This window comes from Gadus morhua, chromosome 15 (genome assembly GCF_902167405.1).
Source record: "Gadus morhua chromosome 15, gadMor3.0, whole genome shotgun sequence".
NCBI lineage: Eukaryota > Metazoa > Chordata > Actinopteri > Gadiformes > Gadidae > Gadus > Gadus morhua.
The window spans coordinates 14,517,805-14,535,380 of NC_044062.1; the positions used below are offsets into that span (position 1 = coordinate 14,517,805).

Sequence of the window (17,576 nt, forward strand, 5' to 3'; positions counted from 1 at the left end):
AGCTGTAAAGTGGGCAGTCCTTCCTACAGCGGACCTGTCGCGCACAATATTAAGCATGAAGTCAGTCCCTCTATGTGCGGGGATCAAACCTCTCCCTCCACTACTGCTGCTTTCATCCATGATCGCGCGCCGAGGAGCAAACTGACCGCTTTTTCACTCCACACACGCGGGGAACTTTGTGGATGTCACCAGAAAACAACAGTCCTAGGACAATCATTACGCAACAACTACCTTGCTTTTTCCACGGATTAATTTCTCAACACCAGGATTGATGTAAGTCCTGTCCGCGAAATGTCAGATACTTGTTGTAGCCTTGTTTTGTTTTGTTTTTGATCCGTTGTGTTTATTTGTGACTCTATGCCAATTAGTCTATTGGTATACTCTGAAGGTGTGGGCTAGATCTTTAGATCTGATACTCAACACCCAACCAACAACATGACATTGTTAAAACCAGCATCACCCGCACGGAAAAGTGGACATCCTTCCCGATCAATACCCGGTATCTATCACTGTTTCCACTGGTCTGCCTTTAGCTTGGAGGGAGTTTAACTCACTTAGTACTTACTCTTGATCTTCCTGATTTCGGTTTATAGGCCTACTGCATATATCCCTTTGCGAATTTGGGGGATTGCGACAGGCCTAACTAGATTATGAATGTAATCCTGTATTCATATCCTCCTGTTATATGTTGGATTACGAGACGGGAATGGATAGAAAATCCAATGTTACGTTATTTTATTTTATTTAGTAATATTTTTGAACACATTGGTATTTTAAAACAACGAAAAACGAGTTCCACCCTTGCCCTGAGCCCGGCCCAAGTTTTAAACAATACAGACGTGCCTATGGCTCTAGTATGAGGAAATGTTAAGGGTTTTAGGTCAGATCATGTCACAACAAATACAGCCCAAAAAAGTAGTTTGCTCCTCGAAGGAAGTTCATTCATTGGAATAGCCGATCGCTCAGTGATGTATTTCATTTCAATTTTTATGTCATGTTCTCGACACACACACACACACACACACACACACACACACACACACACACACACACACACACACACACACACACACACACACACACACACACACACACACACACACACACACACACACACATCCCACTGGAGTGCCGCTGCGAAATCTCAGAGGTCAAAAATATTTGGAGATCCATTCGTCATTGATAGGTGGCAGGTGTTCCCCGCCACAGAGACCTCCGATAGAAAAAACAGAACAACCCCCCCCCCCCCCCCCCCCCCCCCCCCCCCGCGCCCCCACCCCCACCTCCTCCTTACAAAGACAGGCCTTCTATTTACAACACGGCCGTTCAGAATGACACATAGCTTAAATTGTGGTGTCCTTTCCACATAATGCAATACAATATACAGGCTTATTGCTGTTTATTTAATTAGGCTTTGTTATTGATTTATTTTAAGTGATAAACCTGAACAACACAAAGTCAAATTACCGCTAAATGGCAGTCCAGAAATAATAATGAAAGTTTAGGATTAACGAGGCCAAAGGAGGCAATAACGTACAATTAAAATGACAAATTGTGCTCCGAAAATGCAATTAACCCTGGAAAAAATATGGAAATAAATAAATAAAATAAAAAAACATAAATATATTAGGCTTCATATTCATAAGACTAGGCATTTTAGCCATAACACATGTATTGTCCAATATTTTCCAAATTATTTGATTGATGTTTATAAAAATGTATAGCATATAGGCATTAGGCAACGTCAAAATAATCTGCCAATTTGCAAATATTCAAGAATTTTGCTTCCAAATATTGGAAGAATGAATTGATCCATCCAAAAATATCCATCAATTCTAAAATAACAAAAAAATATCAGAATTATGAAAGGTACGTGTCATTGATTTTTCCACCACTGCAGTGGTCACACAAATCGTGATAAAAATGTAATACAACAATTTCAACAATAACATCTGCTTCACAGGCCTATTCTGAAGCGTGTTAAGAATAGGGAGGATGTTTTGTGTAATTTTTTTCTAATAAAATAGGAAGACCATATTATTCGTCTAGCATTCAAGCACTGAAATGTTTTTTGATTTGGTTATATCAAATAAGTAGTGCCATCGATAGCCAGTAAAACACAAATGCAAAGGGCAACGGCCTGGCTCGCCTACTTGTACCCGTTGCGCATGTGCGTATAGGATATTGTTTATCCTCAACTAATTAACAGCTGGCATTTGAAGAACTCGCGCATTTCTGCATGCATCATGCATGCACCATGATATGCAAAGATATGCTATTTAAAAAGTGTTCAGGTTATTAACAAACTAAATATCCCAATAATTAGGCCTACATTATTTAGTATTAGGCCTAACCAGTAAAAACATAGTCTGTCTGTCTGTCTGTCTGTCTGTCTGTCTGTCTGTCTGTCTGTCTGTCTGTCTGTCTGTCTGTCTGTCTGTCTGTCTGTCTGTCTGTCTGTCTGTCTGTCGGTGCGTGTGCGTATGCGTGTGCATGCGTGTTATTTATTTTTTCCTGCCGTTGTGGAAAAAGCTCGACCCGACTCACTCCTTCAATCATATGCAAATGGCTGTTATAGGAGGGGAGAAATTAACATCTACAAACACCGGAGTGAAATTCCATCTGCCGCCATCTCGAGCAGCCGCCTAATAAGTTCTCAGACAGCAAAGTGACACACATCTTAATCAACTCTTAATCCTGGGAATTAATTCTCCACGCGTTTATGAATAATTCCGGGGCTAATGCTCACGAGTCCGTGGAAATGCAAGCAGACTTCCTGCATGCTCCACCAACAGATGGACGGGCCAATCTTCCTCAGGAAAAAAATGAACGGCTCCGCAGCCCCCCCCCCCCCCCCCTCCCCCCACACTTCCATTATTTTATTATTATTATTATTATTATTATTATTATGAGATATCTATTTTAATGAGATCAATGTAATCGAGCCACTGCGCATGCAAAGCAGCCCATCTTATGCAAACACGCGCCTCTCATCTTGTGCGTCGGTCTCAGATCATTTGCCTTTATTGTTGAACATGGATGGCCTATGAATTCAGGGGCGCCTCTCAGGCCGATTCCGCCGCAGCAAGCGCTTTCCGAATGACAGAAGTCGTGTAGGGAGTGATGTAAAACAGTAGGCCAGGCATATATCGCCATATTGCGTTCTTGTCAGGACACATCTGATCATGCATCAATTAAACACTTCCAATATACCTGCGGAGATAAAAGGGTGGCATTACAGCTTGTATAATTAGAGTCTGACGGGAACCCGTTCTGTAACATTTTAAAATGGCGGGTTAGAGCAGCACAACACATCCGAACAGCAGGTTGTCAGCCCAAAGGTCAGCTCAAATGTCACATTCACATTATTAGACCGCGCAGGCCATCATCCATCCACCGAATAGCACGACAATGAACCACCCTCATATGGGCATATTATCATATATAATCCCGAAACCTGTGTATAAAGCATCCCCATTCCAAATAATAATTGTATTAATCGTGCGCCTATATATCATCACTTAAAACAACGAGTGCGCGCATATTTCCGTACGTGGGATTTTGTGAGTGATATTTAAAGGTTATCTCATCAGATTTTCAGACCTACACTTATGACACTGATTACGAGCAGAGGGTCGGGTGGCCCATAGATCACCGCGCGCTCCTTCATAAACCTGATTGACATACTAAAGTTCCGCAAGGTTTTCCGCGTGCGCTCGTTAGTCCCTCTGATAGCTTGTTGGCCATATTGAGCTCCTAGAGTTGGGGGGAGGGAGGGCTGTACTCGATTTGGAAATATAATCATGTCGCGCCTATGAAGAGGGCCACTGACACCTTGTACCACCCACCCACACATACAGGCACGCACACGCACGCACGCGCACACACGCACACATTCACACTCTCTTCATCCCTGCCAATCCCTACCTCGCCGGCTCGCCCCCGATCCTCTCAGCACCGCATGCACGCAGCGGCATCCATCACTTTCCTGATCGGCACCAGCAGTCACTCATGAGTCATGATACACATCTCTGGTGAGTCGTAAAGACGCGGATTAGATAGTCGTAAAGAAAAGGCCGCTTTACCGCGGGGCCTGGAGCCGCCGCTGCCGCCGCTGCAGGTAGATCTGACGGCACTTCGGAGGAGGCGCGCGGATCAAGCGTGTTTGCAAAGTACCAACAGCCAAGGCGGAGTACCTTTGTCTGTCTTTAGATTCCAAGAGGGACAAAAGTACACAGAAATGTAAACTACTTATGTATTACATCATCTGCTGTTGGTTTTGCTTCAGCGCTCACTCTAGTGATTGGCCGCGATACTTTTCAGCAATGGAGGAAACTTTTTTTTTCACCAAGGAAAACTGAGCTTTTTGACCCGCAAGTCAACTTTAACCCACAAACCCATATGGGGGGGGGGGGGGTCATTAATACAAAACCACAACATAGAGCGGGATGGGCCCCCTCAGCACCGACTTGACCTTATCTTAATCTCAGACTGCCTTTCCCATCGACACGTAGCCTCGAGCAGATAAAGGAAAAGAGAAAATAACAATTTTCCTGTCAGTTTAATCTTTCTTTATAACACTCGGGATTTTTTTTCTCAGGGAGCTCAAACAGAAAGCAGATGGATTTTCTCTTTCAAGATTTCAACGGTTGTGTCTTTTTTTTAGGTGAATATATATTGATCGAAAACCAAAGCAAAAAACGAAACTATATATTGTGTAACTTTATTTAATAAGAGTTATTATGTTGACTAAATTTCATGCTTGGTTGAATGAAGAAGAAAACTCGAAAAATATTCGGTTGTCAAACCAAAGTGTGTTGTTATAACTTTGCAACAGGCCTAGAAAAAGCATAAAAACACAACAGGTGTTTTAACACAATTCTCATGGAAATAAATGCCAGGTATTTTTCATTCACTAGTTAGCCTATGACTGACTATTTACTTTCAACTATTTGGTTTACAAAAACAATCAGGCCTATATAATCTTATTAATTTATAACCACTCGCTATTAAACACCCTAAACTATTAAATCCCTCATCAAAACTTTTCGTGCCTTTAAATTGGATTACCAATCGTTGGCTACTTGTTTCAGACACAATTATTCCTTTTTTGTTATGTTGGGTAGTAGTCCATTTAAGTGCTGTAATTTAAAAAAGAGTGGTCAAAAAAACTGAACACACATATGGAACTTATTTTGCCGAAGTTATCAAGTATATAAATACTACACAGTATACTGGGAATTGCCCAGTAGACGCAAAGAGTAGGCTATTGCAAGGAGAAGTAAATTCGTTTAAACTCTCGGCCTGCATGTTTTATTAGGCTAGCCTACATCTTATTGCATACAGTAAAAAAGGATAGTCAAGCTTATTGTATATATTAACACAAGTATACATCAACTCCAAACAGCTAAATATAATAATAATATTAATATAAAGGACGCTGTGGTCTTTAGATTGTAGTCCGCCCGAGGTGCTGTCGTGTTGGGGAGAGCAGGGTGTGGTGTTACTGCTGCACACAAAGCTTGGCACGCAACCTGCCGTCACACACACACACACACACACACACACACACACACACACACACACACACACACACACACACACACACACACACACACACACACACACACACACACACACACACACACACACACATACACACACACACACACACACACAGGCTAGCATGGTGATTTACGCACGGGGAGTAAAGCTGTGTACGTTGTATAATTCCTAATTGACTAACTTTGATTAGACAGCCACGATAACTTACAAACGAGACAACGTTGTACCGTGAGTAATGCGCATGTGCAGCTGGACAAGGCGGAATGGATGGTCGAGAGTTACCTGTACATGAATGATTGTCAACAGTATAAACATTTTAAATCCTTCCTAAATCCTTTGTGTCTATTTGGACACAAATAGCCTACAGGACAGACGACACAACATCCCAGAGAAACTTCTGAATACATTCAGGCCTTTTTGCTACTCTAGCCAACTTGATTCAAGCATTATATGTTGATTCAATTTGTATTCAATATAACGACATTGTAAGGCTTCATCTTACTTCTGCAATCTCCACTGTGATTGGCCAAAGCTTAATTGGATGTCGCGACCAACCTGACGACCCAAGTGATTGAAGCAGGCCTAAATGGATGTCGCAAGTGACATGAGGAGCCACGTGATTGGCCCATGCCTAAGTGGATTTTCTAAATTAAGCCAAGCCATCATAAATCTCTGGCCCCGAATGAGTGATTGTCCCTCACATCTCCTACGTGTTAACGACGCTCGTATAAATAAAACCGCCATTTATTCTCGGCTCGATTCCGTCTCGGTCTTGTCTGGTTGCTATTTTGGGGAGGACGAGTTACAGGGATACATGTGTTGCTGTGAAACGATGCGCGGGAGAGGGATTTACATAGCCGAATTTATATAGTCAGATCCTCATCCATAACACACAGTGAGACCTATATTTTGCTTTCTCGTGTCAACAAAAATATTGCTATTTTTATGTATTCGCAGGATATTGATAATGTCCTTTCGTAGCCAAATCCCGGTGTTAGCATATATTTATTGATAATTATATTGACACTAGGTAATTAATTCTGTTCACTTCTTGTAAGCATATTATAATATAATATTTTGGAATAAATGGCAAGATTTAAATAGTTGAGTTAAAGTGGTGTGTAGGCGTTACTGTTGGCTAAAGGACATCGCACCTTGCTGTTTCCCAGACCCTGGCAGGCGGGGTGATGGATTTTAACCTTCTAGCGGACAGCGAGGCCCGCAGCCCGGCGCTCTCCCTCTCCGACTCCGGGACGCCGCAGCACGACCAGGGATGCAAAGGCCAGGACCACAGTGGTGAGTCTTGTTGAATGTTTCTCCTGATTTCTGAATCAGGGTATGATGATAAGGTAAGAAATCTGTGGTCGCCTAGGAGATGCAGCAACACTGATAAATGTTAAGGTCCTATCGCTATATATTTTTTTAAAGATGATATATTTTTTGTATTGGCTGTCGATTTCTCATGAACAATGGCATGTCCACCAAAAATATATATCGTGTAAATAGGGTATGACATCGATATATTATATGTATAATAATTATCTAGGCTAGGCTTATAGAATAATCATCATCATAATAATAATTATAATTGTTATGATTATGAGTATGATTATGCTTGTTATTATGAATATTATTATTTCAACCATACCTTATTTAGGTTATCGTTAGGCAAATTTTCCTAATTATAAATGTTAGGCCCATTAAAAATATCTTTGGTGACTATGGACAGTTTTAAACATAAAAGCACCACAGGCCATGTGATCCGTCCTATTAAATAAACAAACCAGGAGGTCGGCCTGCTATGTTTGTTTTGGATGAAGGGGGCATAGGCCTATACCAAATCGAAACACGGTGGTTTTGTAATCCAGAGGAGGTGACAGAGGGAGGTAAGGCCTATTATAAATTATGACATCCTGCTCAATAGCAAAAGCAGGGCGAAATCAACCAGCGTTCATCTGCATATGCTTTGAATCCCCGCCCGATAATAAAAAAGCAAGCAGGCCTACACGTCAACCAAATCGCTGCATAATGTGACGCGTTAACGACGAACACAAAGCGCCGTTGATGAAAAAAAAAAAATGTCGACCTTCTGCATTAGTAGGCTATGATAATAATTGCTCGAATGAATATAACAAAAGTAGACTACTAGACTCATTCAGAAGGAGGATAAAAAAAAACAAGCTTTCTATTGTTCACCCGGTTTAACTTGAAAGCGTCGGCCGAGACAGTGGATGTGTTTCAGGAGGGTTTCTAATGCGGAGCCAATGCAGATTGTGATGTAAAAGCCTCGCAACCGCGCTGCACCACGCAGGCTCGCCCGGCGATAAACCCAGTGGTGAAAGTCTTCAGATGCTTGTGAGGCAGACATGATGATTTAAAGAGATGTCTGCGCTCTGCGGCTAATTCACTGCCATGAAGTCCTCTACCTGATCAGCTTATGTTTTCCAACAGGGAGCCATTTTAGAGGTATTCTAGGCACACTACGGTGTACATTTCTATGATAAACTATCTAAAAAGTATGTCAAACTTTGTTTTGTTAGATCCGAAAAATAAATAGGATGGAGAAACTGCTTTGGGAACTAGACTGAACGAGACAGAGAAATAGACAGACAGACAGACAGACAGACAGACAGACAGACAGACAGACAGACAGACAGACAGACAGACAGACAGACAGACAGACGAACAGAAAGTGGTGTGTGTCACTCGGTGCTGAAGCGGTCCTCTCATTGTCTGGTCCAGCTTACACAGAGGGGTTGACCTCGGCGGAGGTCCCTCCGTGTAGCCAGACCCCCAGAGTCAGATTGCTCCCCATTGTTCCACTGCCCTCTCCTCCCCTGCATTGTGTCCCAGACTTTGGGCCCAATAAGTGGACTAAGAGTACTAACGCAGTGTCGGTTTACCAGCAGCCGCAGATAACAAGATAACGGAGGGGGAGGAGGAGGGGGAGGAGGAGGTTAGGTCCTTCTTATTGGTTTTCTGGTCGGGAAGGGTGGCTTCCTCGGCTCCGCGCCGCCGCTGTCTCCCGGTGGCTCCGAGAGGGGGCTAAGCCGTCACCAAACACAGACCAACCTGCCGGCCCACAATGAGCCCTGATCCCCGGGATTAGAACAGCAGGCTCATTTAGCTGCTCTCTGTGAGGTCCTCAGCACAGTGCGGAAGAGAGGGCTGGTGGGGGGGGGGTGAAGAGGGGGCAGACACACAACTGTGTGGTCCTCCAGGGTGTATGTGTGTGCGTGTGTGTGTGTGTGGCGGTGTTGGGGGTCTATATGTATGCATAAGTTTGCGTCTTTGTGCGTGAAGTTGTCTGGAGTCATGTGTGTGTGTGTGTGTGTGTGTGTGTGTGTGTGTGTGTGTGTGTGTGTGTGTGTGTGTGTGTGTGTGTGTGTGTGTGCGTCCTTCATCTGTCCTCAGCCTCAGCTGCCATCTTCCCTAACCTTGTAAAAAGACGAGTCATCCTGGACACAACTAATCCGGGTTAATTGCTATGTGTGCGTGTTAGAGTCAGACTACAGAATAATCCCTTGCACGGCTGTCAACCAGTCACAACAGGCATGGATACAATTTACAATAATCAGGGATGTTTCTCACACCCATGTCCCGAGGGAACAGAAAACACATTCTGCATTTCAGGTATGCATCACCAAATGAATAAGTACAACCAATCAAGACGTTAGGGATTCGAACTCGTACCCCCCCCCCCCACACCCCTTACTGAGTTCGACATCTCAGGGGAGTTTCCCTCGAGCTACGCTTCGTTTCAATTCCTGAATCAAACTTTCAAGTTAGTGTTAGTGTATTGTGTTGGGGGTGCAGTATGGGAGGGGAGGAATTGGACATTTAAATACATACAAATCCAAATTTGGACCCTGCTTTGTGCAGGGCGCGCCAAAAAAGTTGGATTTGTGTCGCGTGCATGGGTTGTCGCATACAGTCCGGGGTCAAAGAGTGTGTAATGTTTGTCCCCAACCTTAAAGGGTGAAAGTGTGTGATGTTGTTTGGTACAACACATATTGGGATAATAGAGGCAGTTCTTGCTTTGTACTTTATACAACCAGGGAAAGGGTATGTTCAAAATAGGAAATCATTGCGTGTGAACAAAAGCCTTTGACAAGGCGTGTTTGAAGCAAACCATCCTTTTTTGCCTCCATATAATGCTAATATAATATAATTCACTGTACTAAATGGTACAACTTTATACCAGCTGAATCATTATCGGAGTATTATCAATAGTTATTGATATTTTCATAGATAATATCAAAAATCCCTGTACTTGCCTTAATAATATACACATGTTGATTATTAATACATTTTCTGTGTGGGTGTGTATGTTTAGGTGTGGGGGGAGTCATTTTGAGTGTATATTCTTCATATGAGGAATATGAAATTATATTTAAAATCTTCAATGAGCAAAAATGTACCTCAAGAAACCTTGGATAAGAGCGTCCTCCAAATGGCAAAATTATATTTAACAACACGTATCAGAATTCACTGTTTGCCATTTGCATAAAATCATCTGCTATACACATTGGAACGGCACACGTCGTAAAACTTGAGCCCCGGGCACTAAACGTCCCCTTTCCCCCTGCCCCGCCCTTCCTTTCTCCAGACACAGAGAAGACCCACCAGAACCAGCTGGATGAGTCCAGTGCGGAGGACGGCTCCCTGAAGAAAAAGCAGCGCCGGCAGCGGACCCACTTCACCAGCCAGCAGCTCCAGGAGCTGGAGGCCACTTTCCAGAGGAACCGCTACCCGGACATGAGCACCCGCGAGGAGATCGCTGTCTGGACCAACCTCACAGAGGCCCGCGTCAGGGTGGGTGACCGAATCCGCCCCTCTGTCCTCCCCATCCACCTGTCCCCTAGTGGTCAGGTCCCTCCCCCCTCTGTTATCTCGTAATTGGTTGCCCTCCCCGCCTTTGTCTGTCTCGTAATTGGTTAACACAATTGGTATTTTTCCCCAAAACATTGTCTTGTGGCCAAGTAGAGCGTTTTGTTAGACAGGCAAAGACTTTCCAGAGGTGGCCACCCCAACTTGAGGCTGAGAGAAAACCTGAATTGGTTTTGATCAGGAGGTCAAGAAAAGTCAGGGGAAAAGTTAGGTCAGATATTATATATTTTTTCCACAATTGCATATGAACGTAAGAGCCGTATGAAACCAGGTAGAGAGCTGCAAGTGGCTCGGGAGCCGCGGGTTGGCCAGGCCTGAATTAGATGATACCTTTACATGGTCACATCCATCTCATGAACCTCCAAACTACTATTCTTTCTCAGCCTTGATATAAGTTTGGTTTCCCTTCTAACTGGTAAAAGACAAAAAGCAGAGAAGTTTAAAAGTGAAAGTAAAAGAAGGGCGAGCAAATCCATCCAAACGTAGACCAACTGTGGTCAGACCGCGTATAACCGGGGGGTAGTTCAGAAGCCTCTTCTGCTGACCAGAGGCAGATAGGTTCCAGTCTAGTGGCCTAAATGTCAGAGGTACACGGGCCGGGACCTGCTGTCCGGCTGTCACTCACTCTCAGCTCACACGTCCACACTGATTTTGTCACTGTGGCTAAATAGAGTGGGAGCGGCCGCATTCTAGCAGATGACAATATGGTGGGCCACCTTGACAAGCAATGAATCACATTAATGTTGGCCGGACGAAAGGTCACATAGCTGCCATGGCTGGTTGTTATTTTGAAGGGACAACAGACCACACACACCACTCACACAATGTCGACCTATCCATGGCCCACTGGCATTTTCAATCTGATCAAGCTCCTCTCTGTTAGACCCCAATGGCCTTCTCTGACCAGGCCCCTCTCTGTAAGACCCAAATGGCCTTTTCTGACCAGGCCCCTCTCTGTAAGACCCCAATGGCCTTCCCTGACCAAGCTCCTCTCTGTAAGACCCAAATGGCCTTCTCTGACCAAGCCCCTCTCTGTAAGACCCCAATGGCCAAGACCCTCTCTTTAAGACCGCAATGGCCAAGCCCCTCTCTGTAAGACCGCAATAGCCTCTCTTACCAAGACCCTCTCTGTAAGAACCCAATGGCCTCTCTGACGAAGCTCCTCTCTTTAAGACCCCAATGGCCTCTCTGACCAGGCCCCTCTCTGTAAGACCCCAATGGCCTTCTCTGATCAGGCCCCTTTCTGTTAGACCTCAATGGCCTCTCTTACCAAGCCCCTCTCTGTGGGGCCCAAATTACCTCTCTGACCAAGCTCCACTCTGGAGAACCCAGTTCTCAGACCAAAGGCCTGTAAACTGATGTGATTGCAGGTGCATTTATTTGGAGAATACACTCTGCATAAGGACTTCTGTAAAGGCCCATTACAGACAATGACAGGATCAATTGACCTTATCATTAAATATAGTCAGAGATTCTCATAATGAGGAAATCCAAATAATCGATAGGTTTGCTGTTTGCTTTTGGTATCTAGATTAAGGTGAGGACATTGCATGGGTGGAGGGAAGGGTCAGGAAAACAAGCACAATAATGCGTTTTCAAACAGGTTTTCCTTGTTTATGATCCAAACAAACGTATCCAAGACTGAGCAACCTTTCCTGACGCCTCTTTCCATTCATCTTTAATCCCCAGCCACTTTGTTTCCCCTAAATGAAAGGGACTTTGTATGACCGTAGTACTATTATAAGTAATTGATAGTTCCAAGAAAAGATACTGAACAATAGCTCAGGGCAAGTTCACATGCACGTAAACACCAGAACGCTCGACCAAACCACGTCAGTTGAGTTCAGAGAGCCGTGGCATAACCTTGGCTTCTCCGCTTTGAAGTGTTTCACCCTCCGTGCTTCCAGCTTGAGAGACCCAATCTGGGGGAACAGTTACCCCCGATTAGTGGGGTATTCCCCCCCCCCCCCCACCTCTCTCTCTCTCTCTCTCTCTCTCTCTCTCTCTCTCTCTCTCTCTCTCTCTCTCTCTCTCTCTCTCTCTCTCTCTCTCTCTCTCTCTCTCTCTCTCTCTCTCTCTCTCTCTCTCTCTCTCTCTCTCTCTCTCTCTCTCTCTCTCTCTCTCTCTCTCTCTCTCTCTCTCTCTCTCTCTCCTGGAAAATGCAGTGTGTAACAGACACCCTCGTCTGGCATTAGTGTTCAATAGCATTTTGTTACAACCATAACAAACGCAGCCGGTGCTGTCTGGCCTGTTCGCTGTAACGTAAAGACGATAGTCCATACTGGACAGGTCTTTATTTAAACCCTGAATACATATTTGTACTGCTACTTTTGGGGTTATTATGCCGTAGGTCAAATGAAAAGTTTGTAGGATTCTGTACGATTGTGTTTTTTGAGAAGATTTTGAAAACTCTTAATTTAGATTTGCACTTCATCTTTAATCTGTCTCATATCTTCTGAATATAGAACATACAAACGAAAAATGGGAAAATTGCCTTTCTCTGACATTTCTTTCATTTGGATTCAACTATTCAAATAATGAGGTTCATTAACGCTTGCTGAATAGGACTGTTTAATAATACACAAAGTTAGTTTCTAGGATCATTGCGTCTTTCAAAAAGTCTGCATACATTCTCAAGTATATCCAAAACAATTTCGGCAGACAGCTGTCACCGGTTATTCTGATAAAGTAAGTAATTTCAAAAAGTTTAATTAACATGAAACTCATCTTAGTCGATTTCTGTGTGTTCAGAAACACCCTTGATTAGAGATTCTCCATACCATTTCCAAAAATGTCACACCTTTCAAAATACCTCACATACAAATCACATTTCACTACTATAAATCTCCATACCGACTGCGCCCAATGATCCATGCACTTCCTCCTTCGGTACCTCAGCATGCAATGAACTCTCTTCCTCCTCCCTGTTCCCAAGGTGTGGTTCAAGAACCGGCGTGCCAAGTGGAGGAAGCGAGAGAGGAACCAGCAGGCGGAGCTGTGCAAGAACGGCTTCGGTGCCCAGTTCAACGGGCTGATGCAGCCCTACGACGACATGTACACGGGCTACTCCTACAACAACTGGGCCACAAAGAGCCTGGCGGCCAGCAGCCCCCTCTCGGCCAAGAGCTTTCCCTTCTTCAACTCCATGAACGTCAGCCCGCTGAGCTCACAGCCCATGTTCTCGCCACCCAGCTCCCTACCCTCCATGAACATGCCCCCCAGCATGGTGCCGTCGTCTGTGGCCGGCGTGCCCTCCGGCGGCCTCAACAACCTCGGCAACCTCAACAACCTCAACGGGCCGTCTGGGCTCAACTCGGCGGTGTCGGCCGCCACCTGCCCCTACGCCAGCTCGGCCAGCCCCTACATGTACAGAGACACCTGCAACTCCAGCCTGGCCAGCCTGCGGCTAAAGGCCAAGCAGCACGCCACCTTCGCCTACCCCACCGTGCAGAACCCCGTGTCCAACCTGAGCCCCTGTCAGTACGCTGTGGACCGGCCCGTATGAAGCACGGGCCGGAGCCACTGGTCCACCACCACCACCGCTACAACCCCCCGCCCTTACCCTCTTCAACTCTTCACCCCCACCACTGCCACCCCCACCCCCCCGACAAATATCCCATCCTCCCACCTGGAAGTCTCAATGTCCCCCCCCCCTAGGAGTCTCCCAGCTTTACAGAGGAAAAAACAACAACACTATTCTTACCCATGATGGCTCACTTTGAGTGGGACGAGGGATCACTGATGAATGGATTGTGCATGACATGAATAATCTCCAGAACCCAAACAGCCCTCACCCCTTCTCTCCCAACCCCCCCCCCCCCCCCCCCCCCCCCCCCCTTGTTCTGGATGGACCACTGATAATTATTCTCCGACGTGCTCCGAAGACATTGTGGCTTGGTTCCACAGACTGTTTTCATGGATCTCTGAAGTCAAACGCTGCCATCGTCTCCTGTTCCTCAGCTGCATGATACCAGTAAATATTGAAGGCAAGGTTTGGTAAAAAAAAAATGAAAATCACAAAAACATGTTGGAGGTTTGGAGACTGACTGACGGTCATGTGATCTTTGCCGCTGCGTTTCCTAGGACCAGGGGTTTGGACGCTGGCGCAACAGGAAGATGTATATAATGGACTTTTTTTTGTTTTGTATGTGACTAAAAAACTAAACAAACTATGAATCTATGAGAAAGCGTAGTACTTTGAAGGCGAGGGACGCATGTGGCGGCAGCAGCCCTGAGATTGACGCACCATGCGCACCACACGTAGGAACTTCAAATCTTTGTTGTGAATTCCACTCACCTCCCAAGGTCATAAGTTAAAGGTCAACCAATGAGGCCAAGTGGAGGCCACCCAACATAGTCTTGGAAAGTAAAAATATCCTTGAGACACACACTCACGCACACACACACACACACACACACAGAAACACCGCCAGCCACACACATACATACTTACACACAAACACACATCACACACACACAGCCACATGCATACATACAAGCATGCACACACAAAGAGAACATTAGCTACCTTTCTAAAGTTCACTCTAAAGAAGCCATTGAGTTTATAGATTTGTGTGGTGTTATACAAAGGGAGTCTGTGAAATGACTGTAAAAAATGTATGTAAGAGTGCAGTTGTTATAACAAAAAATAAGCTTTTCTTTCTGGTGTAGCCTGCTTTGTCCCATTAAAGAACAATAAAATGATCTGTTTTTATGAATTATGAAATATACTTTGACGCGGGGCAGTGCAGAACCACCCCTTTCACCCCACCTCCCCTCTACATCCCCTCTATCTATATCTACAAACCATCTCTAACCCGTGGTGGTCGCTACGACCGCAGGTCAAAACACACTGTGTTCCTGCAACATGACCGGTGCCATGGAAACCCTGTTTCACCGTCATGGCAACGATTACGCAAAGTGAGAAGTAGGGAGAAGGAGGAGTAATGGATGGAGACGGAGATTGAGATGTTCTCGGCCCGGGGTTGCGTTACAGATATGTTTGACCTACACTCTATGAACGATGACCACTGCAGGGGGGGGGGGGGGGGGAGGGGATCTAGTAACGCCCAAGGAACTTGGAGAAGTTGGTCATGCAGCCGCTGCCAGGTTTTTATATAGGAAATGGAGGGAAAACCAGACAGCTTTGTGTTGACACAAATACTGAGCAGTTTTCAAAAAAGAACAGATTCTAATCACCCAGTTTTTTTATTTATACAATTGTCAATCATTTTCGTTTTGACCTAAAAGCTTTCAGTTTACTTGAAGATAATTGTTTTATTGTAATTGAGGATATAGGCCTAGGCCTACCTAACACCAAAATTATCTATTTCAAATCCCAAATCACAGCATAGCATAACTAGTTTGCATTGAGAGATATTGAATCATGAATATCTGGTGCACCTCATTGAATTACAAGTTTTGGGGCCACACAATTAAATAAACAACATGCCCAACTATTCACCTGAGTGGGCTGTTCCAGTGCGGTTGTTTTGGAGAGGGTACAAGGTTCAACTCTTTGGAATATTTATATTATATTTATTCCTTAAAGGAATAATGCAAGCTGCGATTATTCGAGGATAATATATAATAATAGGAGGGAGGGAGGGGGAATGGACCTTATATTTTCAGGAACATGTGTTCTTATTATTGAGTTGTGAGAATATAGGTTGTTATATCAATAGAATAAATATTATTTGGTTTACGCAAACATGGTTTAAGGCGTCACGCCGCAGAAAGAGACGCCTTTCTTTAGTCCTAGTGTATAGGCCTACCGACAATGAGTCCAACTGCCCTCGTGCAGGTCTACTTTGGCCATCTGTCTGCACTCATAACGTGTACTTTCCAGTCCAACACGTCCCTTAGTGGTCCTCGTGGTTAATCCAGATCGGCGCTCAAGTGATTACACGTGAAACGCTTTGAAAAGGGGTAAAATATATTATACTCGTTGTGTGACTGTACCATTTTTTTTCTTATTTTATTACCGTGATTTAATTTGCAGACGGAGATTAAGACACATTAGAGCAAATGCATACGTTTTACACTCGATTTAAAGTGATTGAAAAGGGGATGTAAGGGGGACGATTGCGCATCACCAAGAAGCCGTTTAAAGCCGTTTATTAATCAGCAGCGCACTGCATGTAATCTACGCAGCAGCATCAGCACCGCTCTCCATCAGGCTCAGTTGCACTCTACACCATGTGGAATACTGATGCCAACACCCAATGGCGAGGATTCATGTTTTATTAAAACGAGCAGATTTCTCATTTAATATTCAATCTCTTCGAGTAAGACTTATTATCAGTGACTTGACCCAACGCATTTGCTAATTACAAATAATTCCTGGTTATATTTTCGGGGAACATATAGCATCTATTAGCACTTCATTATTCATCTTGGATATGATAAATCACTGCCACGACGAGGGATTTTCTAATAAATATAATTGAGACTCGAGCAGAAAGCGACTTCATGGCAATTAGTGTTCGAATACAAACAGAATTATTTTAGTTTATAAGCAGACTTTTTCATATTTGTTCCCGATTGAGGATTAGAGGAAATTATAGTTATCTGTGTGGCTTGTAAAAAATATTAACAAGACTGAATTACTTTTTGGGATTGGCTAGTTCTTTGTCTGTTGTTTGCGTTAATAATTTAAAATAGAATAAATAAAATGTTAATTTATGAATCTTTTCTTTTTTTTAAAGAAAGAAAAAAGTTAAATGTAGGCTACTCGAAGTATGTGTTCAATAATAATGAGCTCTATGTAACCTGTGCTTACATTAGGCCTACATGAAGGTTTTAAAGACACAGAACCGCAGGTGCGACGATGGGCTCGTCATAGGCTACACGGTGGACCCGTTTAGGCCTAAAGGCACTAGCCTATAGGCGTCAAGGTATATTTTTTGATTATTTTAGGCTTGACTATAAATATATATGTATAGCCTATAGGCTACATTATATGAAAGGATTATGTTTAATAAAAAATATATTTAATCCCAAAAAGATTTTACGCATATATATTTATAGAATAGAAGACACACACACATATAGTAGGCCTATAGTAGTATAAAACATATATAGTATAAAACATATATAGTATAAAACAAACCCATAGGTTA

The 17,576-nt window shown here is 43.9% G+C and overlaps 1 protein-coding gene across 1 annotated transcript; it reads left to right on the forward strand.

The window, feature by feature from the left end:
• Nucleotides 1–14,265, forward strand: pitx3 (paired-like homeodomain 3). Its single transcript, XM_030379921.1, has 4 exons — nucleotides 1–273; nucleotides 6,735–6,861; nucleotides 10,175–10,380; nucleotides 13,391–14,265. The coding sequence occupies exons 2-4, from the start codon at nucleotides 6,753–6,755 to the stop codon at nucleotides 13,958–13,960; spliced, it is 885 nt and encodes a 294-aa protein (XP_030235781.1). The 5' UTR covers nucleotides 1–273; nucleotides 6,735–6,752; the 3' UTR covers nucleotides 13,961–14,265.
• The last annotated feature ends 3,311 nt before the right edge of the window (nucleotides 14,266–17,576 follow it).